Genomic DNA, 27,349 nt, shown 5'->3' with positions numbered 1-27,349 from the left:
TATTATTGTCTTTCGTAAGTTACTTCAACCATTTTCTCGAGCACCCAACGGAACATTTGCCTAACAGAAACTTGTGTATTCCGAATTTCCTATACTTTTTCTTAATCTTTAATTATTTTTATTTCATATTTTTGTTTTCACAGACTTTAACATTAGAGATATTGATCTCTTGTGTAAATATAAAATATTTTAAATGGAGACATTTTAATTAATTTGTTGTTACTAATGAAATAAATCAATAGAACAATCACATCAGATATAAGGTTTGATAAAGAATGGGGTGCCCATACCAGATTGTGATGGATTTTATTAGCCGAATAAAATAATAAAGAAAAAGTGTAGTACGGTGGGTCAAGCTTTATCTCTCAGAAAACGATAGATATTGCAATTATGAGAGAGAGAGAGAGAGAGAGAGAAAGAGGCGTTTGTGTTTGTTGCTTCTACTTTTCTAGAGTATCTACAAAACAACACCAACGGTGCGAATGTTGGAAGAATGGAAGCAAACCAAAGGCCAACTATGGCGGCAAAAAGAAACTTAAAAATCTCCAAAATAATTTCTACTAGTAACTCATATTTTAACCATTTGTCTGAAAGCAATAACTAGAACAGTTTAAAAACAAAGAAAGATGGTGAAAGAGTCAAGTCAAGTGTCTTTTTGAAGTGTTTTTCCTTACAGGGTTTGGTCTCATATCTCTTTTTCTGTTTTCCTTTTTACTAGTCATTGATAAGGAAAGGTAGTGACTTTTAGGGAGCTTATTTTTTTCCAGTTTTAGTAGGTTTTTTGTATATGGGTATGGAGGAGGGTGCTATTAATGGCTTTAACGTTTCAGACAAGGCAAACTTAGATGTTGGAAAAATTGCTACTACTATTTGTTACAATTTCCAACTGCAGAATACTGAATCATTCCCTTCCAAGATCATGATGGGTCATCATCAAGATCCTCACCGTCCATTCTCTGATGATGATGATAATGGAGGTGGTGGTGATAGTGGGCCCACTCTTAACCACACCGGAGCTAACAAAATGCCTTCTTCTAACGAGCATAATGTATATTCTGATCCTAGTTTTCTTCTTCCTCCTCCTCCTCCTCCTCCTCTTCCAGCTACTGGTGGTGCTGCTGTTGTAAGGATTTTTCAGCCTTTTGACATTTCTACCAACTCATCCCCAGGTAAAAAGCTTTTCTTTTTCTTTTGTCCCCCACCCCCCACCCCGGACCTTGACCTTAGTCCTAACCTAGTTACTTTATTTTGTTCTTGATGTTTCCTTTTCAACCCTTTCTTCTCTCTCTCTCTCTGCGCTTTTGAAAAAGAAAGATCTGAATTTAATACTACTAGTACTGTTTTTTTGCTGCTACTTAAAAGAGCAGAGACAGAGAGTGAGTAAGTGGAGAAACAGAGGAGAAAAGTGTCTGAATAATGGAGAATAAATGTATGTTTTTTGCTGTGTTGTAACTCTGCAGTAGAAGGAATGGCAGCGGCTCTGGGGTTTCCTTTTACATGGTCTCAGTGGAAAGAACTGGAGAAACAAGCTATGATCTACAAATATATGGTCTCAGCTATACCTGTCCCTCCAGATCTTCTCTTATCAATTTGCACTAATTCCTCTGGAGCTTCTCACACTTCCTGTAACATACTATAACAACCCTTGTTTTTCCCTATTATCCTATCTATGTTTCCCTTTTTATTTTTTAAAGTTATACGTATTGGTTTTTCTTGATTTTTTTGGCAGCGGCTGGTGGTTCAGTACAAGGCCAAAGATGCAGAAATATAAGGGATCTAGAGCCAGGTAGGTGCAAAAGAACGGACGGCAAGAAATGGAGATGCTCAAGAGATGTAGCTCCTCATCAGAAGTATTGTGAGCGACATATGCATAGAGGCCGTCCCCGTTCAAGAAAGCATGTGGAAGTTCATGCCCCTGTTAACAACAACAATGACAATAAGAAGACTCGAAATCACCCTGTTACTCTAGAATCTACTCCCATTGCTGTTCCTAAATCACCACCTACTGGTCAAACCAACAGCCTTTCAACACAGCCTCTTAGATCTGCCTTTCAACATATGGAGGGTCCCTTGTTTCTTCATGATAAAATGGGGCAAAATATCTTCACTGATCCCTCCTCCAATGAACTGCTGCACAGGTTTTTATCTTTGTTGCTACTATTTCATTCTTAGTTACGAGCTGTAACATTGTCTTCGGCCCTGCCACTGTGATTGAGGTTAAGTCCTGTTAGTAGTAGTCCCACATCGGTTGGATTTAAGGCTAGCTATACTTCTTTTATAGCTAGCTTTAAGGTTGAGTTAGGCTGAAAGTCCATTTCATTATTGATCGCCTTTAATTTTATTTAGTTAATTTTTAATGGAAAAACCCGCATTTTTATAGTTTTTGTTTGTTTTTTGGATGATTAAAGAAGTTCGGGCTGGACGATGGAAGGCGAGTTGGTGGCAAAGGCTGGTGCTGCACAGCAATGGCAACATTTGATGGACTCAAACATTCACCCGGCAGACTGGCAGGATAGTTACAGGGAAGAGGCATTGAATTTACTGGCATGTAGAGATTTGGAAAGGACCGAAGGTGTGAGTATGAGGCACAATGGTGAGTTCAATTTCATGATAAATCCTGAATTACTCTCTTTGGATAAGCAATCTGTAAAGGAAGCTCCAAGGGACTTGATTAATGCATGGTCCAATGATAACATCTACAACAATAGTAACAACGACAATATGGAGGAGGGTTCGTTATGGCCATCCGAAGGGAACATCTCTCCGTCATCACTTACTCTGTCTATGGCTATGGCTGCGGGCAATGTGCTTGATGAGGATATGGGATTGGAGAGTAATGTTATGAATAACACGCATCAGAACAAGTCTTGGGAGAAATTCGCTTGGGTACCTTTTGCATCTGGAGGACCATTGGCTGAAGTTTTACACCCTAGTTCTTCTATTAATCAAGGTGAAAACCCAGCCTCTTCATATACAAGCAATTGTGATTCAATCAGCCCTGCAGCAACAACCGTTTCGTCGCCATCTGGGGTTCTTCAGAGGACAATGTTTTCACACTCTGATGGCAGTGTTTGCAACAGCCCAATTCTTGCACCTCCAACTAACACATCTGAGACAGTTCCATTCCAGTGGCTAAGTTAGAAGAGAATGCCAAAATGGCTCTTCCCTTTTTCTCTATTTCCTTTTTACAGTTCCTTTCTAGCCAATGATACCAGAAGTTTCAAAAGTGAATGTCTAAAGTTCATTTTCAGGCAAATCTCAGTTTCCAACACTAGATCAAAAAAGTGTTATACTACTATCCTACTACAAGTTGTTTTGAAAAGCTTTCTTAAATTTCAGCAATTGTACTTGTATGTCAAAAGAGTACAGTTTTTTTGCCTCGTTTGCGCTGTGTCTGTCTTAAGTCTTGACATACAAAAACGAATTAGAATGTTCGGGTTTATCACGGGAATGACATGTGGTGTTATGTGCACTGAAGATTCTTAAATAATAATCCTATTATGGTACCAGTTGTTTACAACATAAATGAAGGATAAAAAAGAACAGGGATAATGGCCTTGGTCTATGTTACTTGGGACTCTCAAAAAGTACTGCCGCACTTGTGTCGAATCTTTCAAAAATACATTAAGTTTGGAGGATCCGACACACCCCAAACAACATTTTTGAAGAGTCCGAGCAACATAGTCCTGATGTCTATGTTTTCTTGAGCTGGCTAGTGTTTTGGACTGTGACCCTTCTTTTGGCTGCGAAAAATATTCTCAGTTTGACTTGATAGATACAGCGATATACTTAAATATTGCTTTTTGAAATTTGATGACCTGTATAAGATCTTTGACTCTGTTCGGATGGGATAAAGTGTGGACGAGTTTCATGATTCATCTACTCCTTTGGAGATATTGGAGAGTGATTTCACATCCAGCAGCTTTTAGCGTGTATTCAATTTCCATGTTTTTTTTTTATTTCAGTTCCTTTTGTTCTGTGTTCATTCAATTAACCCGGATTTTTGGAAGACAAAGATAATATCGCATGACGCAGTCAAGAAATCTAGTGGTTTTTGAGTAGTTATTGTGAATTTTGGCGAATGCTGGGATATGTTGGGTATTAAAATTCGGATACCGGGTAGCTCTATATGGGCTGACCCAACCCATTTGGGAAGAGATAGAGTTTGAGAACAAAGTAACTTCTTTGGAGAAGTTACTACACGCTTGGGTGTAGTTGAGCAGAGCAGTTAATTCTTTCTCTATAATAATTCATTTGGTCTTCCTATTGAAAGTGGAATGAACTAACAGAAAATGGGTTCTTGCTCTTCCTTTTCCATCTATTTTCTTCTTCCATAACAGTGAAGATTTCTATTCTTCTTTCGCAAAAACACACAAGAACAAAGACATTTAGTTTGTGAAACTAAACTTTGTTTTCCAAGAGATTCAAAGCTCGACTTGGGGCAATTCTTTTGGTGGTTAGTTCAACAATTCTTCCGCTGCGTTGACAAGTACACAAATGTTATTCTCGCCCCGCAATTATTAATCTTACAATGACATCATAGCCAGCGTTGTTTCTTGTTTCTCTAAACATGGAATAATAGAAAACTCTGTTGAAAAAGCTTGGTTCAGAAAATTGAAAAAAGAGTACTAAAATGGCGTTAATTTTTTCTACCATCTAGTACTGTTATTTAATGGTAATTCAATTGTTACTCTTCATGTATTTAGTATTAAGCCAAAGCAAAACAAATACTATTAGTATGATGTGTACTCGCCATCTAAACAACAAAGTTGAGAATTCTTGACAACTGGTGGTGAGTTCACAACTGAATGAATCTTATAAAGAATTCTTTATAAGAAAGTAAACTTTTTATAAGAAAGAATTCTTATAAAGAATTCTAAATAAAGTAACTTACTTTTAGGAGAAAAGTTATAAACTTTGATCAAATTGAGGCAGAAGTGATGATTATTCTGATTGTGGGGTTACTACCAACATATGGTAGTACCTAATAATTCACTATTGGATTTGGTTGAGAAAATTAAGTCTTGGTTCTCGTGGCGAACGACTGATCCAACTTTGTTAGATTGCTAATGCAACATGAATTTTGACATTGGCAAAACCTGTTGGGAATGCAAGTTGAAGTTTACTGATTCTTGCAAAAAAAAAAAAAAAAATCACCCAACTTAGTGAATTGTGGGACTTTTCTGACTTTGAATTAGGCATGTGAAATTTGTGTTTCTGGGTCATAAGCATTCTGTTCTCATAATATGCCTTCACTTGTTGAAACTGGAAACGTGATTTTTTTTATCTACTTAATATAGAAAATTAGTTTAGCCCTTATCCCTTATATTGATATACTTCTACGAGTTATTGTGACATATGTTGTCACATTGAGTGATTGTAGTCATTCTTACTGTTTTCTTGGTCCAATTTCAGATATGGCTGAACATGGATAAATTCGAATTACTCCAAGTGGGAGTTCTCGAAGTCAAGGAAGGGGACAACGTAGAAGGGTACGTCGTCGCAGGACTTTTTTCTATAATGATTCAGACTCGGAGCTTGAACTCATCAGGAATGTCCCAAGGGTGAGACAAAATGAGTTAAGGGATCAAAGGGCTGAACGAAGGGAAATAGAAAAGAAATTTAGGGAGTTTAAGGAATTTAAAATGGGCCTTGATGTTTCCGTTCCTGAACATGTACACCTTTTTAAGATAAAAAAAAGTTGAATTGGCTAATTACGCAGAAATTACTGATTGAGAAACATTAGCTATTTTAGCGGACTTTCTTCGAGAGCCTTGGGGTGAAATTTAACTGAGATTTATTATGATGTTTGTCCTAGTGCACCTTTTAGCGTATATGGGCAAGAGTTAGTGTTCGATTGGTATATGGATGTCCTAGCAAACATGTAAATTGCTATTATGTGTTTTATCTTAATGAAATTTATATTATGTTATTTGTCTCACCAGTTACATACATTGTTTGTTATATTTTTTGTAATGGATTGAGACTTAAAATAAAGTACACTCTAAGAAGTGATTCTAATATTAATTAAAAATATTTAGATATAGATAATGAATGGAAACGTAGTGACCGTTCAATTCTATACTAAATGTAGAATTAATATTATAATTAATTTACTTGAGTGTGTAGTCACATGCATAAATTAACTGAAGTATATATTGATGAGTTAAACTTGTAATATTGTCTCTATTAACAGTCATGACATCAAAAAGTATCATTGCTGACTTGAACAAGGGTGACAAACTGAACGGTGAAAATTACGATATCTGGAGTCGTAAGATGCGGTATGTACTCGAAGAGCAAGATGCTCTTGAAAGTATTAACCATGTTATGAGTCACCCAGAGGAGGGTAACACTGCCCAACACAGGAGGGATCTAGAAACTTACAATGTTTGAAAAAAGAAAGATTCCACTACACGTGGAATTATTGTAAGTTCAGTTGTTGATGATCTCATCCACGAATGTGAGCAATATCCTACTGCTCAAGCCATGCGGGCACATTTAAGAGAGGCATATGGGGGTACGACTGTGACTCGCCTTCGACAGCTGACAATCAAGTTTGACACGTACAAAAAGCGTTATGATCACGGTGTCAAGCAACATCTAAGGGTGATGTCAAATATGATTGCTCAACTCAAAAGTGTTGGCTATGTTCTCTCTGATGAGCAGCAGGTTCAGGCAATAGTCCGGTCTTTTCCCAATAATTGGGAACATTTGAAGGTTAACTTGACCCACAATGATAGCATCAAAACTTTTGCTGATGTTGCCCGTTATGTGGAGCTTGAAGACGAGCGGCTTGGTGTTGCTAAAGCTGTACCTAATGCCTTTGTGGCAGAATCAAGTGGTACAAAGAGATTAAGCTTCAAGCACAAGAGAAAATGGAAAAATGACGAAAAGGGTAAGGAGACCGGATAAGGACCCTCCAAGAAAAGAAACAAGCCAAATTTCAAGAGGAAAACGGTTCTTCAAGAAGAAAGACAAGATTCAAGATGAAGTGTTACAATTGCCAAGTCCAAGGGCATTTTGCTCGTGAGTGCATTGAGCCAAAAAAGGTAGCATTTCAAAGTGCATCTCTTAGTGCTATATATGTTTCTAGCATTGCTAACTGAATCTTATCCTGTGTGGATTGTAGACTTAGGGGCCACCGACCATGTGAGCCATGATAGAGAAGCGTTTATAGAGTTTCATCGAGTTCCACTTGGATCAAAGCATGTATATATGGGAAACAATACAAAGCTTGAAGTCAAAGGGATAAGCACTTGTAGAATGAACATGTTTGGTGGCCGATCTTTGATATTGCATGACGTCCTATATGTTCCAGAGATTCGACGAAACTTAGTATCTGTGTCTGTTCTTCTTAGATTTAGATTTCAATTTGAACGTTAGTCACAGTGGTCTTAGAATTACTCAAGACAATGCTTTTTATGGTTTTGGACATCGTTATGATGATTTCATTGTGTTAGATTGTAATCCTTATACGTATAACTATTATGTTGACCGTTGTGTTATGGCATGTTATTCTAGCAACAATGATGTTGATGTTATTACATGGCATGCAAGATTAGGTCATATAGGGCAGGATCGAATGAGTAGATTGGCTAAGGAAGGACATCTAGGTCCTTTCTCTAAAATTGAAAGCCAACTTGTAAAAATTGTCTTGCCAGAAAGATTACACGTAAACCATTTGGAAAGGATAAGAGAGTTGATTTTCCATTGCAATTAATCCACTCTGATATCTGTGGTCCAATGAATGTGAGGGCTAGGTCTGGTGCTTTATATTTCATTACGTTCATTGATGATTTCACACGCTTTGGTTATGTCTATCTGATCTCTCATAAATTTGAAGCACTTGAATGCTTTAAGAAATATGTGAATGAAGTTGAGAATCAATTAGACAAAAGGATTAAGACCTTAAGAACCAATAAAGGGCGTGAATATCTTTCAAAAGAATTTGAAGGATTGTGCAATGAAAAGGGAATCACCAAACAGTTAACTATTCCATACACACCTCAACAAAATGGTATAGAAGAGAGAAGGAATAGAACACTACAGGACATGATAAGGTCCATGATGGCGCAGACAAATTTACCTATCTCCTTTTGGGGAGATGCGTTATTGACTGCAACTTACATATTGAACAAAGTGCCTTCTAAATCAGTTTCTTCCACTCCTTATGAGCTATGGACTGGCCATAAACCAAACTTAAAAGATTTACGACCTTGGGGTTTTGCTGCATACGTAAAAGATTCTTTTAGCAAGGTTGGTAAATTAGGTCCCAAAGGCAAGAAATGTATCTTTATAAGATATTCAGAATACTCCAAAGGGTATGTGTTCATTGGTGAATTAGAGGATGGAAGTGTTACAGAGATTGAATCGCGAGATGTCACATTTTTTGGAAAATGATTTTCCAAAGAAGGGTGAGGTAAAGAATGGGGAGCCTTTTTATGAAATGTTGAACTCAGACAGTCAGCAAATGTCTTCTAACATAATTAATAATCGAATTGATCAAGATCTTATTCTTGATCCGAGTGCGAGTGGGAACTCTCAATCCCAAAATCCTTCTGACGAACCTGAATTTCAACTACGAAAGAGTGCCAGAAAAAATATACCAAAACGTACTTATGTCATTGAAGATTATATTTTCTTGGTATCTCCCACAGAAATAGATGATCCAAAGTTTATGACTGAGGCTTTATCGAGTCCTAGAAAAGATGAGTAGATGAAAGCAATGAAAGAAGAATTAGAGCCCATGAAAACCAACAAAGTCTGGGATCTAGTTGATCTTCCGCCTGCGCGTAGAGCCATTGGGAACAAATGGGTTCTCAAAGTTAAACGCAAAGCGGATGGGTCAATAGAAAGATACAAGGCACGATTGGTGGCAAAAGGCTTTACTCAAGATGCTGGAATAGATTATGAGGAAACATTTTCACCAGTTGTGAAGTTTACCTCAATTAGCTTACTTTTGGCTATTGTTGCACGTTTGGATTTGGAATTGCATCAAATGGAAGTGAAGACAACTTTTCTCAATGGAGAATGGAACAACCTGTAGGCTTCATCGTTAAAGGCCAAGAAAAGAAGGTCTGTACATTGAAAAGATTTATTTATGGCCTAAAGCAATCTTCAAGGCAATGGTATTTGAGATTTCACAAGGAAGTGATCTCATATGATTTCATCATGATCGATGAAGACCATTGCATTTATGTGAAGAAGTCCAATAAGATATTTGTAACTCTTTCTCTTTACGTGGACTATATTTTATTGGCCGAAAATAATTTGGAGTATTTGAAAACAATCAAGTCATGGCTTTCAAAGTCATTTGACATGAAAGATATGGGCGAGACAGACTATATCCTTGGAGTTAAGATCCAAAGAGACCGTTCCAAAAAGTTATTGAGTCTATCCCAAGAAACTTATATAAAGAAAATTTTGGAGCGTTTTCGCATGAATGGTTACAAATCCATGGATACTCCTATAGCGAGAGGTAAAACTTTAAGCCTTTTAATGTGGCCCAAGACTGAAAATGAAAAGGAAGACATGTCTCGAGTTCCATATTCAAGTGTTGTCGGGAGCTTGATGTACGCTATGATGTGTACTCGCCCAGACATTTGTTATGTCGTAGGTCTGGTTAGCAAGTATCAATCCAATCCTGGAAGAGATCATTGAAAGTTGTGAAGAGAATTTTCAGATACCTGAAGGGAACTGTAGATTATTCACTATGTTATAGTGGAAATAATTTATACTTTAGAGGATATACATATGCTGATTGGGCTGGTGATCGGAATGATAGAAAATCAACGTCCGGTTATGCTTTCTTACTTAATGGTGTTGCTATATCATGGAAAAATAAGAAACAAACCTGTATAACCCTTTCAACGATGGAAGCTGAGTTCGTGGCTTGTGCGTCTGCAGTACAAGAAGTTGTTTGGTTGAAGAGATTCTTTGAGCATTTGGATATTACAAAGAACTCTCAGGGTCCCATGACTCTATATTGTGATAGTCAAGTGGCTATTGCATATACAAAAGATCCAAAGTATCACAGCAAGACCAAACACATTGACATCAAGTATAACTTTGTAAGAGACTGGTAGCAAATGGAGAGATAAATTTACAGTACATTCCAACGCGAAGCATAATAGCTAATCCTTTTACAAAGTCGATATCTAGAGACCTGTTTGAGAAACATGTTATGGCTCTAGGTTTGTGAAGGATATGAACATATTTATGTATTGTAAAATGACTTTAGTATTATAATATGTTCATCAATATTTGACTCTTGAATTTTGCTATATCTCGTATGCATGTGATGAATATTTTGTTGATAAAATGTGTCGAACAAGTCGCGAGATTGACTCTCTCACACGAGCAATCGCCTCTTGCGTTAAGAATCGTAAAGAGATGAGACCTTATAGAACCTTGGATAATGCGGGGTTATATTTACTTGTAGAGGTCATTCTTGATAGCTTACGAATTTCACTATTTGATTATGACTTGTTTTGTAAGCCAGATACGAGTTTCTCTAAGAAGATGGTTTGAGGATTATTGAAGTGAGAAAATCGAGTTAGACACTTGAAGGTGTCTAGACCAAGATCTGTACTGTGTTGGATGATTAAAATAATAAGACACACGCGCCAATATAAGGTGAGAACACCATGACATGTGTTTCATACCACGTGTGCTATCGACCAATGAGATAATGGAAGAATGAATCCCTACTTCTTCATTGTGTGAGATCCCAAAGAAGTTACATTAACTTTTATTGGAATACCCTTTGACCTTTTACTGTTTCTTGAAGTGCCAATCGGTGTTGCTACTTTAGCATGTTACTAATAGCCATGAGTGATTCGGCAATGCAGTGCATGTCTAGGAAAACAGTTGATTTGGAATGAAAATATTCGAGTAGAAAGGGAAGACGACTAAAATTTAGTAATTTAACCTGTATTCATAGGTCGATCATTACACTTACCATGAGGGTATTGGGTGTAATTGTGGATACAAAGTTAAACATGAACTCGAGTTCACCTCTTTCGAGGATGAGGGATCAGATATATAGCTACTGGAATAGCAAATGATGTCTCGGGTATTACGAGTAATAAGATCCTCATGTTAGTAGTAAATCCCTTCTGCATGTGATTGGATTTCTACTTAGAGCAGTTAAATATCCTTAAAGGGTTTAACTATATATAGCTCTTGATGCTTGCACGTCGCACGAACTACTTGTCTGTATGAATTAAGTGTGTTATTTATTTATGATACTGGTTTGAGTTATCATGAGTGAAGTGGGAGATGTTGGGTATTAAAATTTGGATATCGGGTCGCTCTATATGGGCTGACCCAACCCATTTGGGAAGAGATAGAGTTTGAGAACAAAGTAACTTCTTTGGAGAAGTTACTACACGTTTGGGTGTAGTTGAGCAGTTTCCCATAGCAGTTAATTCTTTCTCTATAATAACTCATTTGTCATCCTATTGAAAGTGGAATGAACAAACAGAAAGTGAGTTCTTGCTCTTCTCTTTCCATCTATTTTCTTCTTCCATAACAGTGAAGATTTCTATTCTTCTTTCGCAAAAACACACAAGAACAAAGACATTTAGTTTGTGAAACTAAACTTTGTTTTCCAAGAGATTCAAAGTTCGACTTGGGGCAATTGTTTTGGTGGTGAGTTCAACAATTCTTCCACTGCATTGACAGATACACAAATGTTGTTCTCGCCCCACAATTATTAATCTTACAGGATATATGCGGAAGCCAACAATAAAAGCTAGTAGGAGTACTAATTCTTTACTCCCTCTGCTCCCATAAATTTGCTTTTTGTGCTTTTCCTAAGCTAAAATAAAGTAATATGTGACTTAAATTTCTAGATGATATTTTATGACTTTTTTGATAATACAATGCAATTTATAGTACTAATGGTATGTCATATAGGTAACTTTTTTAATGATTTTCTTTTCAAAGTTAAACTAATCCATTATCAATTTTCAAAAATCGGTTCATTAGCTCTGGAAAATATGGAATACAGTTCAACTTTACGCGTTGAGTGAAGGGAAAAAGAAAACCAAATCAATTATATTTAGTACTGGAGAGTTTACAGCATCAAGTTGAGATGGCCGAGTTGGTCTAAGGCGCCAGATTAAGGTTCTGGTCCGAAAGGGCGTGGGTTCAAATCCCACTCTCAACATTACGTTTTACCTATTTAGGGAATTTGAATGGGCGCACACCTTTACTCTTTTCCAATTTCTGCAGGTGATAATGAAGGGAAACTGTTGCAAATTACGTTCCCTTCTTTTTTCCTTTCATTAATAAAAATAAAAATTAGGGGGGGCTGAAAACATAATAAAGTTGAAAAAGAGACCCTACTTTGTAAATTTTAGAGAATAAGCGATTATTCCAGAACGATCGAGCAATCCGTGCCTTCGCGATCCAAAATGGGTCGAGACTCCAGTCACACTCAACACCTTATTCCTAGTACTAGTATTATCTAAAACTTTCACGATTTCTCCACACCCTTCCCTCTTCTCCTTATAAATACCCCCTTCTATTGCACAAAGTAAGCAACAGAAAACAAGACCAATCCATAAAAACTGTCCTGTGATCGAGCTTTCTTTTTGGATTAATTTGTTTTTAGTTTTATAATGGCTTGCAATACTCTTACATGTTCAGCAGCTTCTCCTTTATCAAATGTTGTTAATGTTAGTGCAGCGTCCTCTAGGAGTAACAACAGGGTAACTGCACCTTGCTCTGTTTTCTTTCCATCTGCATGCAACGTGAAAAGGCCAGCGTCTAGGCTGGTAGCTCAGGCAACTGGAGATAACAAAGATACTTCAGTGGACGTGCATGTCAGCAGCGGTCAAGGAGGAAACAACAACCAAGGCAGTACTTCTGTCCAACGCCGTCCTAGGAAGATGGCTCTCGATGTCTCCACTTTTGGTATGTTACCATTTTGAAGTACTACTGGTCTACTATTTACATCTCCAAATTCCACTTTGTCTCGCAACTATACTGCCTAGTTGCACTGTATGTATTTCTATTGCATTTAACTTATATATATACACTAACTGACTTAAAGAATTTGACACGATAATATCAATGCATTTAGATTCATTGTCATAAGTCATTTATCTTATTTTTTTAGGTTATTAATCGATTCAACTAAACTTATTATTTTCAACTCCTAACGTAGGATATATATTTGAAAAATCACTAATGTTTCAAAATTTCGAATGTCATTAATCCTAAAATTTAAAAGGTTGAACCCATTAAAATATTGTTAGATGATATGAAAGTGTAAAATCTTCTTGCAACTATATAGTTACCAGTTAACTTTAATTCTAGTAGATTGTTGCTCGTGAACTAAAATAGTTGGTAGTGGTTGATTGCAATAAGAGTAGGCCCAACTAAGAAGTGATAATGGCATTTGATTAAGCGCTGCTCCTTTAGTTGACATTGAGATATCTGTTTCATGTGTGAAACAGGACTGTTAGACCCAATGTCTCCGATGAGAACAATGCGGCAGATGATGGATACTATGGACAGATTGTTCGAGGATACCATGACATTCCCAGGAAGCAACAGGGCATCAACAGGGGAAATACGTGCTCCTTGGGACATCAAAGACGACGAAAATGAAATCAAGATGCGTTTTGACATGCCGGGGCTCTCCAAGGAAGATGTAAAGGTATCTGTGGAAAATGATGTGCTTGTTATCAAAGGCGAACACAAAAAGGAAGAAAGTGGAGATGACAACTCTTGGGGCAGGAATTACAGCTCCTACGATACTCGTTTAAGTCTCCCAGATAATGTTGAGAAAGATAAAATTAAAGCTGAACTGAAGAATGGAGTTCTTTTCATCTCAATTCCCAAGACCAAAGTGGAGAAGAAGGTGATTGACGTGCATATCAACTAAAATGTTCGTGGGTCTCAGCTAAGTTTTACTTGTTGGGTTTTTTTTTGTAGCATTCTGTAAATGTAACTTCGCGCAAATATAAATGCGAGCATAGTTTGAGCTACGGTGTTTGTCATTCTTTTCTCGTTCTCTTTTCTAGCTAGTACTAGTAGTTTTGCCAACGTTAAGCCCTCGAAGTATTCCTACTAACCAAAACAAAATACGAACTCAGTCTAGAAATTTTGTAGATTCTAAAGTCAAATACTCCGTTTCTGTCGCACATAATATTTATTAGATCTCCCTAATAAGTACTTCAGGATAACATTAACAAACAACTACTACCCTACTTCAGAAACACATTACACACAGGTAGCAATCACTTCAGTATACTCCCATACTTAGCAAACCTTAGATTCTACAAGAAGCCAGTGGTCACATTTTTTATGAAAGAAAGGAATGAGAAAGATTTAGAGAAGAGGAAGAAGAGGTCATTTTGCTCCATCACCCAGTGGTCTAACTAATACACATCCCAAGAAACTAGCTCAGAAATTTACAGGAGCAAAACATAGGATCACAAACCAATGGGATAGAGGAATATCACGAAGAAAGTCACCGTTAGAACATCAGTCAGTACTGGTACTTGAGGCATTGCATAGAGAAACAGTATAGCAGACTTAAATTACATCAATATAAGCACTCATAAACCTGCCAACAGTACAAGCTTAAGAACAAGTATCCTGTGGGTGAGAGATGCCCAGCTGATTAATGAGAATAAACTAAAGGAAAAAAGCCACGAGGTACTTAGTGGTATCTGCATCTACGTATGTATTTAGATATAAGATCAGCTGAGGAATGCAAAGTGATTTATCACTGCACTGCAGGACGAGGAGCACGTGGTCGAACAGGAGTCTTTGATGGGCTTACCCTGCAGTATGCAAAAAGTTTAAGATTAATGGATATGTCAGTAAAATATAGCAGAAGCATCAGCAGGATTTGTACTGGAAACAGAGAGCAACCTTATAGGGAGTGATCCCAAGATTGCACCACTGCAGTTCAGTGCAGCAATGGCACTCTCAGCCTGCAACAACCAGAAAATTCATCTGAAACTATGTAAACATCATAGCCATGAAATGTCACGTGCTAAAATATATTACATTTCATCAAGGGGAGTCCACTAAGTTTTGGGACCAATTATTGAGATCATTAAATTCAAAGCAACTGCATACTATTCTAGAAAACATGTATGCAGTGTCTGCCCCGAAGGTAAACAACAAGTCTAGAAATTCATCCGGCTGAAGACAACAAAGAATAGGAAAGAAGAACAGGTCAAGACAGATTGTTGACACCCTCAAAGTCTGCCATTTCCACAGCAGAAGTGTCCTCAAAACAAATTGCACCTGCAACTAATCACTAGGAGGAGGTAAATAGAAGTGTGGCACCCTCCTAACAAGAACAGAAAGTGTGATACTCTAGAAATCCCATTTTTGACTTGCGGCACAGGCACCTTAAAACATAAATTCCACGAGTTAAGGCAACAGAAACAGCTTTGAAATGAATCAACGAGAACTGAATGCAGATTGCACCAGAAATCTAGAGAGTGCATGAGGAAGTTCAAATCTAGAACCTCCACCAAAAAGACTAATAGAAGCTCTTTTATAGTGCCCTATATCCATTGTCAACGAATGCTGTGAATGAAGCGGTAGCATGCTAGTTGAGAGCAACCAAGGAACAGAAAAATTATAAGATATCCTCATGCAAGTACATTGAAGATACTTTATCATGGGAACCAGACTTCACACGACAGTTTGGGTGCTAAATTAGTTGTACTTTCTCCAAAAAAAAATTCTTTTTATGGTAAGATTAACATTTTATCTTGTACTTTCTCCAATTTGAAGATTGCTTGGATGATAAAGCTGGTCTACTTTTTACAGAAGTATCTCACATAGGAGTACCACGTATAAAGCATTTCCCTTCCAGCTTCATTTAAGTGATCAGGACATACAGAATCCGCATAGTAAAAGTCGTAAGGGCTCCCGTCAAAGCAATAGCCATAAACGTATATCATACACATGACCCCCACTCAAAGCAACAGCTAAAAGTTGGTCACTGAGAGATGCAAGAACAGCCCGAGCTGAGCAGCCTCAAAATCACCGAGATCACAATTTTATTTACCCAACATTACTGTGAAATCCTAATAATCTACTGGCATGTACTCATTAGCTGCCAAATATACCACATGCCTGTTGAACTGATCAAAATAAGAACACAGGCAACTTCTTTTTTCCTGCTGTCTAGAACCACTTTATAAGTGATTAATATTACACACAGTGTCTTCGGGTTTCTTTCATAAAGTAATGATATCTTAACTTACAAAACAAACATCCACCTTCTCTAAATCTGGTGATTCTGAGACCTTCGATTTGTTTCCCATATAACTAAAACATAGAAAGGCAAAAAGACCTCATACCCATCCTAGTTAAGGAATTAAGGGTCCTTTGCTAACATATTAGTTATGCAAGAATTATAATACAAGGATTGTTATGGCAGTGGATAAAAATGTGTAGATTGTTACAAAAATTATTTTGCGGTCAATAATAATGTAAGAAGTATTATATGGTAAATGATGGTACGTAGGGGTGTCTACTTTAAGGGCATTTTTTCGATATTCTTGCAGAGATATTACTAATAAACGTATTCGTATTCCACATTTTATCCCACAGAAGATAAATAATACACTGATTCCCAGTTCCCACAGAAGTTATGTCAGTATTAGTAGTGCATAATTTAATACCTGAAATCAAACATTGACTCAATTATAAATTTTAACAAGAAAACAAATATTGTATTAGTTATGCACGGTTACATTAGTAATGCATAGTTTTATTTATACTTTATATGTATTAGTTATGCAGAACTTTATATTGGAATTGTTTTTCTGTGGCCGACCAAAGGAACCCTCTCCTTCCAGCAGTAACTCAATCGACACAACTAAATACCACAGACATTTACACTGAACACAAGTAGGTACCATATCCTGTATGTTTCATCACTCTACTACTCTAACAATGCAACAACCAATAAAAAAGAAACACATTAGCTATATTCACAAAGAAACACAAGCACATTAGAACTGAGTCACTGACCTGCAGATGGACCTTTATCATATTATTACCAGAGAAAGTAATGCTCACCTTGAACCATGTTATGCAGTTACAAAGATTAGCATTACTTTCTCATGGCAAAAATAGATATCAACATAAGCTTAGCATTTCAGAAAGCATGAGGAGAAAAACTTTCAAACTTCAGTTTATGTCAATATTATCTCAAATTCACAGGAGTGGCCACATTACTACCAAGAACTTTCTTCACCCACATGAACTTATCCAAAATGGATGAAAAACTGATGTTTTTACACTTTGAATGTAAAAGAATCAAATAAAATCATATGAATGCTAAACTACAAGCATTTATAGTGAAAGACAAAAGCTCATGGAAGTTACCATAACAAACTCGACAAAAGCTATACGAGTGGAATAACGATAGTCACCAAGCAACCTCAAGCACTTAACCTGTGTTAGAGAAGGAAACGGCGTAGATTTAGGACCTTAAGTAGGACAGGCACTTTGAGACAGGTCAGGTGAGAAGCTACAAACCTCTCCACAAAAGGATTCAAAGAAGAGCTTGACATCTCCTTGAGTAACCTACTTCATACAAATGAACAAGTCATAAAGCATTTAACCCCATAGAAGCTCTTCAACCATGTGAAGCAGGTATTACAAACTCAAAATTACCTTTGTATCAATGTTTGTACAGTATATAGTTCTTGCACACATCTCCCTTTCATCTTCGGACTACATATCAGCGCCAAAGGTAAATAACACAGTATTAGCAACACTGAGTATCCATTTATCACTTCAACAGCAATTTTGCAAAAAGGGAAGTACCAAAAGTATTACACATTTTCTCACCCTTGGAAGAAATTTTGGATTAACTGGTGCAATTGCAGTTTTAGACGGAAGCACTCTCACAGGGTAAAACCCTAGCATAGTCCCTGCAAGACTCAAGGCATTCCTTGCTCCTTCTGCAGACCATACGTGGGACAATGCCACTGTTAGACAACAAGAACTTTAAGCAAAAAAAGTCAACCTAAAGATTATGGTTCAAGATACCTTCATCAATAAATTCAATAAAGGCAAAACGGAGTAAAGAATTGGGATCTCCGCATATGCGACAGTCAACCACCTTCAGCACATTAAGATTTGTCAGGACCTCAGGTTATGGCAACAAAAAATTTCAATAACATATTAATAACCCCAGCAAAATGTGACCAAATGAGAAACATATTCACCTGCCCACAAGTAAGAAAGAGTGTAGCAAGTTGCTCTTCAGTCACCTACACAAAATAAGAAAAATTATTCTCCACGGAAAACAGATGAAAGTGAAATAACAAAATAAAATAATGAACAAGTACCCATTTTTTTAAGTACCTGGTGATCAATGTCAGACACATAAACAGTCCTCCTTATAACCTCTTCGCGCTGGGCCATGGTTGTCCGGCCATTCATCCTTCTCCTACCATGACCATAGCCATTTCTCTTCTGCCAGTCCATTTCAACCCGAATTGTCAGCCATGACCCTCGAGACAGTGATCCATTACAAAACAAGGTTTGAAAAGGTGACTGAGAATTAGACTTGTAACATCCTCCTTTCTAGACCTTAATGACTACACCATCCTCTCATTTTTATGTTATTGCATGATATATACCAACTACTATGATATTTCCTAGTACTATAAGTTATATATAATATACATAAACTGGAGAACCTAACACTTGCATAGGCACAGTTTTTTCTAGTAGCTACACAATAAATAAATTAGTTACCCTTATGTTGGAAATTCCATTGCCACTGAGTCCAGCTTGCACAGCAAGATTGAAAGCATCAAACCCAAATTGTTCTCCACCGGGAAGGAATGGCACTACCCCACCGTAGTTGTCTGAAGAGAGGGAGGGGGGAACAAACTCTGCAGCCATGGGGTTCAGTTTGGAGAACATTTCCTCCAACTCCCTCATCTCCCTGCTGCTGTTAAACCCTTCCTCATCAACACCGTTCATTTTCTTATGCTGAAGATTATGGTGATGACTCAGCACTCCATTGTCGTTGATTCTTTGTTGTTGCTGTTGAAACACATCCATTTGAGGCTTACGGACAGTGGTTTTCATCTGAAGATTCTGATCAATCGGTAACGTTGACCGTGGCCCGCCGTTCTGATTTGACTGATGATCGACGGCAGCAGAATCATTGCCGTCCGTCCGATTCAACGACCCGTTCTCACCCACGGCCATGATTGTTCCTTCTTTCAGCAACTATGTGCCCAAAGACTGGTCCTTTTTTCTCCTTCTTTCTTGAAACCTTTCTTTCCCAATTTGGGTTCTGTGAAAAAGCAACACGGAAAAGAAAAAGATCAGTCCTTTCATTCCTAATTTTATCAAGCTGGAGTTTTAATATCATAATTTCCACCAAACAGAATTATCAGAAAAAGAAAAATGGAAATCGATATTTCGTACCTGATGGGTCTAGAGGGTGTCCATTAATCAAAAGAAAAAAACCCAAACTCAAGATTGGTGAGCTGGGGGAAATTAAGAACAAGAGCAAAACTTTTAATAAGAGTGATGTGTTATTTTACTGAATCTAAGAGAAGTAGGGAGTAAAAAAGAAAGAAGAAATTTAAGAATAGCACAAATTCGTGCAAATCTTCCAAAAAAGGTATAAACTTTTCCAAATGACGAAGCACTCCCAAACACCATGTACAAAATAATATGTTTAAAGTAGGATTAATAAAATACATTGGTGGTACTAGGTAGATATGGAACCCTTTGTTGAAAAATTACAAAATGTAAATAGCATAAAAATAATTTTATTTGGTTATATGAGTTGTTGAATCACAAGTACAATAGTAAAGGAGGTTCAAAATATTTTAGGTCATAGGTTCAAATTACAATCCTCAAGATTTTTTAATCCCTTTATATAAATTTTGGATTCTACCACTATTAAAATGATACTAGAAGATATATGTAAGTACCAGGCAGTCCTACTTATCACCACATGATTATAATAGTTTTTCACAAGAAAAACGTGATTTAAAGAAAATATCCATGTGAACAAATTACTACGTATTTACAGATTTTGAAATTTCCATATTAATAAACATATAGCCAGTGATAAGGAAAGTGGGGGGGGGGGGGAAATAAATATGGTCGCAGATAAACTGGCTCATTTTGGAACGGAACATATGGGAAGCAATATTACTTTTTTTGTACAACGACCTCTTTTTATTTTTTAGTAATATTGTAAATTTTTTTCTTTATACTGTTGGTGCGTGACATTATGAAACGATGGGAAACAATACAATTTATTTAAATGTTATATTCAACAAACAATACAATATAATATAATACATTATGAAACAACATGTAATAACAATCCAAACAAATTAGGGCACCAGCTCCCTGCAACTCTTTCATAATCAATTATAGGTTAGTCCTTTTGACTTTAAAAAAAAAAAAAAGGGAAAGCGAAAATGAAAGGGTCCTGAAATGTACATGTCACAGTTGATAAATCAATCTGGACTAAAGAATGAATAATTTTCAATAATCCCCATAAATAACCCTTTGATTTTGAGAAACATTAACTCTTTCATCTTCTTAATGTGATAGATAATCCGTGTTCAAATTTTCCAATGGTTTCAAAATTATATTTGTATCACATAAAAGTTACTATAAAATTAATTGCAATTTTTATTGCTTAAAATATCTGATAAGAAAAAAATTAAGAGATAAATAAATGTCTGTCACTCTTCTCTTTTCTTCTTGTTTTCCTTTTTTAGCTAGTAGTTGTCTGACCAAATATCACCCTAACCAAAACAAAATTCCGAAAGGGCGTCACCATTTTTCTCTAGATAAAATACGAATTTAGACTGAGATTGTCAAGTCAAATACACTGTTTCTGTCGCATGTAAAGGTACTTAACCTAATAAACTTCCGGAGTAGAGTAAAACAAACAAACCTGCCGCATGCAGTTCAGGATCACATTAACACAGCAGCCGTTAGCGGTCAGTTTAGTTCAATCTCCTTATATATAGCAGAGGTTAAATTATACAACCAGTCACTGGTCACATTTATTAAAGGAAGGCATGAAAAACAAAATACACAGCCCCAGCTATCAACCTCAGATATATATGTAAGAGGAGCAAAACACAGATCGATTGGGGTAGAGGAATATCGCAGAACTCGTTGATCAAAGTCACTGTTAGAACATCAGTCACATCAGTACTCGAGGCACTGCCTAGAGAAACATAAATATACCAGACTTAATTTACATCAACATAAGCACTCATATGAACCAGCCAAAGGTACAAGCTCAAAAAAAGTATCCTGTGGATGAGAGATGCCCTGCTGAGTAATGCGAATAAACTAAAAGACAAATGCCACAAGGAACTCGGTGGTATCTGTATCTACGTATGTATTTAGATATAAGATCAGCTGAGGGATGCAAAGTGATTTGTCACTACACTGCAGGGCGAGGAGCACGTGGTCGAACAGGAGTCTTTGATGGGCTTACTCTGCAGTATGCAAAAAAGTTTAAGATTAATGGATATGACAGTAAACTAGAGAAGAAGCATCAGCAGGATTTGCGCTGGAATCAGAGATCAACCTTATAGGGAGTGACCCCAGGATTGCACCACTGCAGTTCAGAGCAGCAATGGCACTCTCAGCCTGCAACAACCAGAAAAATCATCATGAAACTACACAAACAACATAACCATGAAATGCCCAGTGCTAAGTTGAGGAATTCAAAATTTTCTACTTTGAATTTCCTCAAATATACATAACATTACCAATTATTGAGATCATAAATGGAAGACCAAGCAAACTAATCTCAAGTAAAACGCCAAGCGAGAAAAATTCACACCATGCATGTTCCATGAAAGTAAGCAATAGAGTCTGGAAATACTTCTGGTGAAGACAATATTAAGTCTGACATCGACAAAGTTTGTCATTGCCACAGCTAGAAGTGTCCTCTGTAAAAATTGCACCTACAACTAATCACAAGGAGGAGGTAAACAGAAGTGTGGCATTCTCTTACCCAAAAACAGAAAGTGTGATACTCTATGAATCCCTGTCTGACTTACAAAGCTGGCACCTTTAAACATAAATTCCACATATGTTGCAGATTGCATCCACAATCTAGAGAGTGTACCATGAGGAAGTTCAAATCTAGAACCTCCACCAAAGACTAATAGGATCTCTTTTTATAATTCCTTATATCCATTCTCAATGAATGCTGGTGGATGAAGAAATAGCATGCTAGTTGAAAGTAACAGAGGTACAGAGAAATTCTCAGATATCCTGATACAAGCATATTGAAGAATCTTTGTCGTGGAAACCAGACTTAACGACATAATAGGTACTAAAGTAGTAGTACTTTGCTCCAATGTGAAGATTACTTGGATGGTAAAGCTGATCTACTTTTTATAATAGTATCTCACGGAGGAATATTAAGTATAAAGAACTTCCCTTCCAGCTTCATTTAAGTGATACAGAGTAAAAGTTGTAAGGGCTCCCATCAAAGCAACAGCCATAAACATATAATATATCCAAGACCCCCACTCGAAGTAATAGCTCAAAAGCTGGTCACTGAGAGATGAAAGAAAAGCCCGAGCTGGGCAGCCTCAAAAACACCGAGATCGCAATTCTATCTGCCCCACATTACTGTGAATTCCTAATAATCTACTGGCGTGTACTCATTAGCTGCCAAATATACCACATGCCTGTTGAACTGATCAAACTGACAACATAGGTAACTTTTTTCCTGCTGTCAAGGAACCATTTTATAAGTGATTATTTTTTCTTATAGTGTCTTCAGGTTTCTTCCATGAAGTAATCAACTTAGGGTTCGTTTGGTAGGGTGCATAAGAATAATGCTGAATAGGGTGTATTAGTAATGCTGGTATTAGTTATGCTTGCATTAGTTATGCTAGTATTAGTTATGCTGACATATTTCTTATTCATTGTTTGGTTTGATGTATTAAAGCATTGCACAATTTTTAAAAAAATTGTTTGTTTACAAAAATGCCCTCAAAACCAGTCCATCACTCTAATTTTTTAAAAGTATGTTGAGAAATGTTTTTATATGAAAAGGTTTAAAAAAAATTATTTGATTTGTCTACCTATATTGTAATATAGAACTAAATATTTATTTATAAAAAAGGAAATATGCTAAGTATTTATTTATTTACTAGAGATATAATTTTATTTCTCACTATTTGGATTATTTTAAATTTGCATTAATATAATAATAATAATTAGCATATTTTAATCAAGCATAAATTTTGAAGAACAATTTTTGTCTTTAACTAAGCTAATGCATGTATTAAAACCCATTACATTGCTAATACCATGGTTTTCTATGCATTAGTTATGCATAGGATAATAACAAATAGAATGTATAACTAATGCTTGCATAACTAATGCATAGGTTCAAAATGTCTACCAAATAATGTATTATCAATACACAAAGCTAATGCATGCATTATTTTATCTAATGCATCCTACTAAACGACCCCTTAACTTTTTAAAACAAACATCCAGTTTTTCGAAATGTAGTGATTCTGAGACTGTCCATTTGTTTCCCGGTAACTAAAAGATAGAAAGGCAAAAGGACCCCATACTCATCCCAGTTAAGGAATTAAGGGGTCCTTTGATCACAGATTACTTATGCAAGAATTACAATGAAATGATGTTATGCAGTGGATAATTATCAATTATGTAAAGATTGCTATCCCGCCAATAACATCTTAAAAATTACTATCCGGCCAATAATAATATCATAATAAAGTAAAAATTATTATATGGTAAATGATAATACATAGGGTTGTCTACTTCAAAGGCATTTTGTAGATACTCTTATAGAGATATTGCTAATAAACATATTTTATTCCACATTCCATTCCAGATAAAGTAATGCATAGATTACCAGCGATGTTATGCCAGTATTAGTAATGTAGTGCTTAATACTTCCTCCGTCTTAATTTATGTGTCTTAGTTTGACCCCCCCCCCCCCTCTCCTTCCAGCTGTAACTCAATCTATACAACTAAATACATCAACCATTTATATTGAACAGCAAGGTGGTGCCATATCTCTATATTCGTCATCCACTCTACTACTCTAACAAATAAGCAACCAATAAAAATCAAGCACATCTGCTATACTGAAAAGAAGCACAAGGACATTAGCATCCACGTCTAGAACTGACCTGCAGATGATATGGACCTTTTCACACCAAAGAGTTTCAACTGCAGTAAAGATTATTACCAGAGAGAAAGTAATGCTCACATGGGTCAAGTTATATAGTTAAAAAGATTAGGATAAATTTCGGATGACAAAGATAGATATCAATACAAGCTTAGACTGGCATTCTAGCAAGCAAGGGAGAAAAACTTTGAATCGAAATTCAGCTTATGTCAGCATTATCTCAAATTCACAGGAGTGGCTACATTACTACCAAGAACTTACATTGTCCGCATGAACTTACCCAAAAAGGACCAAAAACTGATATTTTTTCCACTTAGAATGTAAAAAAGTCAAATAACATCAAACTAATGCTAAACTACATGCATGGACAGCGAAAGACAAACACGCATTCTGAGCTAATATGAAACAGTAAATGGAAGCACTGCAAAATCCCCATCATCACATTGAAAGCATCTGATTGGAGGTCCTACTAGTTCTTAAGAGTAGAAAGAAGCACAAGTCCAGAGCACTATGATATACAAGTGGAAGTTACCAAGAAAAGCTCATGGAAGTTACCATAACAAACTCGACAAAAGCTATACGAGTGGAATGATGATAGTCACCAAGCAACCTCAAACGCTTAACCTGCGTTAGAGAAGAAAACAGCATAAAATTAGGACCTTAACTAGGACAAGCACTTTCAGACAAGTCAGGTGAGAAGCTACAAAGTACAAACCTCGCCACAAAAGGATTCAAAGAAGAGCTTGACATCTCCTTGAGTAACCTACTTCATATAAATGAACAGGTCATACAGCATTTGTCTCCATAGATGCTCTCCAACAATATAAAGCAGGGATTACAAACCCAAATTACCTTTTTATCAATGTTTGTACAGTATATAGTTCTTGCACACATCTCCCTTTCATCTTCGGACTACATACCATGGCCAAAGGTAAAAGTTTCAGTATTAGCAACACGGGTATCCATTCATCGCCCTCAATAGGAATTTTGCAAAAGGGAAATACCAAAACTATACACATTTTCTCACCCTTGGAAGAAATGTTGGATTAACGGGTGCAATTGCAGTTTTAGAGGGAAGCACTCGCACAGGGTAAAACCCTAGCATAGTTCCTGCAAGACTCAAAGCATTCCTTGCTCCTTCTGCAGACCATACGTGGGGCAATGCCACTGTTAGACAACAAAACTTTAACCGAAAATATCAAATCAAAGATTATAGTTCAAGATACCTTCATCAGTAAATTCAATAAAGGCGAAACGGAGTACAGAATTGGGGTCTCCACAGATGCGACAGTCGACCACCTTCAGCACATTAAGTTAGTCAGATTATAGAAACAATAGATTTCATCAACATATTAAGTTCCACAAAAAATAACTGAATGAGGAAGCATGACCAAACAAGAAACATATTCACCTGCCCACAAGTAAGAAAGAGTGTAGCAAGTTGCTCTTCAGTCACCTGCACAAAATAAGAAAAATTAGTCTCTATGGAAAAAAGATGAAGGTGAAAATTGAAATAACCAAATAAAATAACGAAGAAGTACCTGATGATCAATGTCAGACACATAAACAGTCCTCCTTATAACCTCTTCGCGTTGAGCCATGCTTGTCCGGACATTCATCTTTCTCCTACCAAGACCATAGCCATTTCTCTTCTGCCAGTCCATTTCAACCCGAATAGTTAGCCATCACTCCAAGACATGATCCCTTACAAACAAGGTTACAAAAGCTAACCACAATAGACTTATCTTTCTTCTACATAACCGGGACAGAGAGAAACACACAATTCCTCCTTTTTAGACCTTAATGACTACACCATCCTCATTTTTATGTTCTTGCATGATACCAACTGTATGAAATATCCTAGTACTATAAGTTATATGTAACATACATAAACTGGACAAGCTAACACTTGAATATGCACAGTTTTTTTTTCCAGTACCTACTAAATAAAAACATGATAAATTAGTTACCCTTCTGTTGAAATTTCCATCGCCAGCGAGTCCAGCTTGCATAAAAAAATTGAAAGCATCAAACCCAAACTGCTCTCCACCGGGAAGGAATTGCACTACTCCACCGTGGTTGGTAGAGAGTGAGGGAGGCACAAACTCTTCAGCCATGGGGTTCAATTTGGAGAGCATTTCCTCCAAATCCCTCATCTCCCTGCTGTTAAACCCTTCCTCATCAACACCGTTCATTTGCTGATGATGAAAATTATGCTGACTCAGTACTCCATTCCCGTTGATGCCCATTTGAGGCTTATGCTGCACTGTGGTTTTCATCTGAAGACTCTGATCACTCGGTAACGTTGACCGTGGCACGCCGTTCTGATTTGACTGATGATCGACGACAGCAGAATCATTGACGTCTGTCCGATTCAACGAGCCATTCTCATCAACGGCCATGATTATTCCTTCTTTCAGCACACTATGTGTGTCACGGTGCCCAAAGACTGTTCCTTTTTCTCCTTCTTCTTTAACTCTTTTTTCCCAATTTGGGTTCTGTGAAAAAGTAAATCGAAAAAAAAAAAGATCAGTCCTTTCATTTCCAATTTTATCAAGCTGGGGTTTTAATGTTACAGTTTTTTGTCCACTATATGAGCCAAAAGATTTTTCAGAAAAAAAAGAAGGAATAAATTGGAAATCTGTAATTCATACCTGATGAGTCTAAAGGGTGTCCACTAATCAAAGAACACAAAACCCAAACTCAAAGATTGTGAGCAAAAACAGGGTAAGACTTTCCTTTTTTTTCGTTTACTTTACTGAGTCTGCAGAAACAGAAGAAATGACGAGAGAGAAAGAGGGAGAATACTGTAGTACAGACTACAGTAGGGAGGGAGTATTACTTCTTCGGACGGTCCGTTTTGCCACAGCTCTTTTTTTGGACTTTTTCGCTAGACTATATTACCAATTAACATAAATAAATACGTAGTGAAAAAGATGATGTTAATTTTTAAAGCTAGTTACACTTCAACCTTAAATAAAATATGTAATTTACAAGTTTTCTCTGACGTAAACAAGCGAGATACGTACGCATTGCCATTTCAAAAATTGATTTTTTTTTTTTTAGACTAAAACAGATTTGACAAAATTTTCTAAATCTTTAAATTAGCACAAGTTCACTGCAAAATTTTCCAAAAAAGGTACTACAGATAAAGGA

General features: G+C 36.7%; 4 protein-coding genes and 1 non-coding gene across 7 annotated transcripts; 3 read left to right on the top strand and 2 right to left on the bottom strand.

Moving 5' to 3' along the window:
- The first annotated feature begins 438 nt into the window (after positions 1 to 438).
- Positions 439 to 3,452, top strand: LOC104238960 (growth-regulating factor 7-like). 2 transcript variants are annotated; one of them, XM_009793485.2, is made up of 4 exons: positions 439 to 1,169; positions 1,461 to 1,625; positions 1,730 to 2,138; positions 2,412 to 3,452. In XM_009793485.2, exons 1-4 carry the CDS (start codon positions 788 to 790, stop codon positions 3,139 to 3,141), a joined length of 1,686 nt encoding a protein of 561 aa, XP_009791787.1. In that variant the 5' UTR covers positions 439 to 787; the 3' UTR covers positions 3,142 to 3,452. The 2 variants fall into 2 exon arrangements, with proteins under 2 accessions (XP_009791787.1, XP_009791786.1); XM_009793484.2 differs by having other exon boundaries at positions 440 to 1,169; positions 2,409 to 3,451.
- Positions 3,453 to 12,094: 8,642 nt separating this feature from the next.
- Positions 12,095 to 12,175, top strand: TRNAL-AAG (transfer RNA leucine (anticodon AAG)). The gene has a single exon. It is a non-coding gene; the product is annotated as a tRNA-Leu (tRNA).
- A 390-nt stretch (positions 12,176 to 12,565) lies between these two features.
- Positions 12,566 to 13,969, top strand: LOC104238959 (small heat shock protein, chloroplastic). The gene is made up of 2 exons (XM_009793483.2): positions 12,566 to 12,924; positions 13,470 to 13,969. Exons 1-2 carry the CDS (start codon positions 12,630 to 12,632, stop codon positions 13,898 to 13,900), a joined length of 726 nt encoding a protein of 241 aa, XP_009791785.1. The 5' UTR covers positions 12,566 to 12,629; the 3' UTR covers positions 13,901 to 13,969.
- Positions 13,970 to 14,445: 476 nt separating this feature from the next.
- LOC104238956 (polyadenylate-binding protein-interacting protein 11-like) lies at positions 14,446 to 19,876 on the bottom strand. Of its 2 annotated transcripts, none has more exons than XR_713990.2 (11): positions 19,447 to 19,579; positions 18,763 to 19,312; positions 18,367 to 18,477; positions 18,228 to 18,272; positions 18,049 to 18,121; positions 17,848 to 17,960; positions 17,671 to 17,730; positions 17,533 to 17,580; positions 17,380 to 17,448; positions 14,896 to 14,979; positions 14,446 to 14,804 (listed from the first exon to the last, which is right to left on the bottom strand). XR_713990.2 is itself a non-coding variant. In XM_009793479.2 (11 exons), the coding sequence occupies exons 2-11, from the start codon at positions 19,222 to 19,224 to the stop codon at positions 14,747 to 14,749; spliced, it is 1,101 nt and encodes a 366-aa protein (XP_009791781.1). In that variant the 5' UTR covers positions 19,225 to 19,312; positions 19,447 to 19,876; the 3' UTR covers positions 14,446 to 14,746. The 2 variants fall into 2 exon arrangements, 1 of the variants encoding a protein (XP_009791781.1); XM_009793479.2 differs by having other exon boundaries at positions 14,896 to 14,957; positions 19,447 to 19,876.
- Positions 19,877 to 21,143: 1,267 nt separating this feature from the next.
- Positions 21,144 to 27,082, bottom strand: LOC104238957 (polyadenylate-binding protein-interacting protein 11-like). The gene is made up of 11 exons (XM_009793480.2): positions 26,848 to 27,082; positions 26,164 to 26,691; positions 25,735 to 25,845; positions 25,605 to 25,649; positions 25,420 to 25,492; positions 25,221 to 25,333; positions 25,046 to 25,105; positions 24,909 to 24,956; positions 24,749 to 24,817; positions 21,593 to 21,654; positions 21,144 to 21,500 (listed from the first exon to the last, which is right to left on the bottom strand). The coding sequence occupies exons 2-11, from the start codon at positions 26,593 to 26,595 to the stop codon at positions 21,446 to 21,448; spliced, it is 1,068 nt and encodes a 355-aa protein (XP_009791782.1). The 5' UTR covers positions 26,596 to 26,691; positions 26,848 to 27,082; the 3' UTR covers positions 21,144 to 21,445.
- Positions 27,083 to 27,349: the final 267 nt, after the last annotated feature.

Source organism: Nicotiana sylvestris, chromosome 3, assembly GCF_000393655.2.
Source record: "Nicotiana sylvestris chromosome 3, ASM39365v2, whole genome shotgun sequence".
Lineage (NCBI taxonomy): Eukaryota > Viridiplantae > Streptophyta > Magnoliopsida > Solanales > Solanaceae > Nicotiana > Nicotiana sylvestris.
This window is presented reverse-complemented; position numbering and strand designations above follow the sequence as displayed.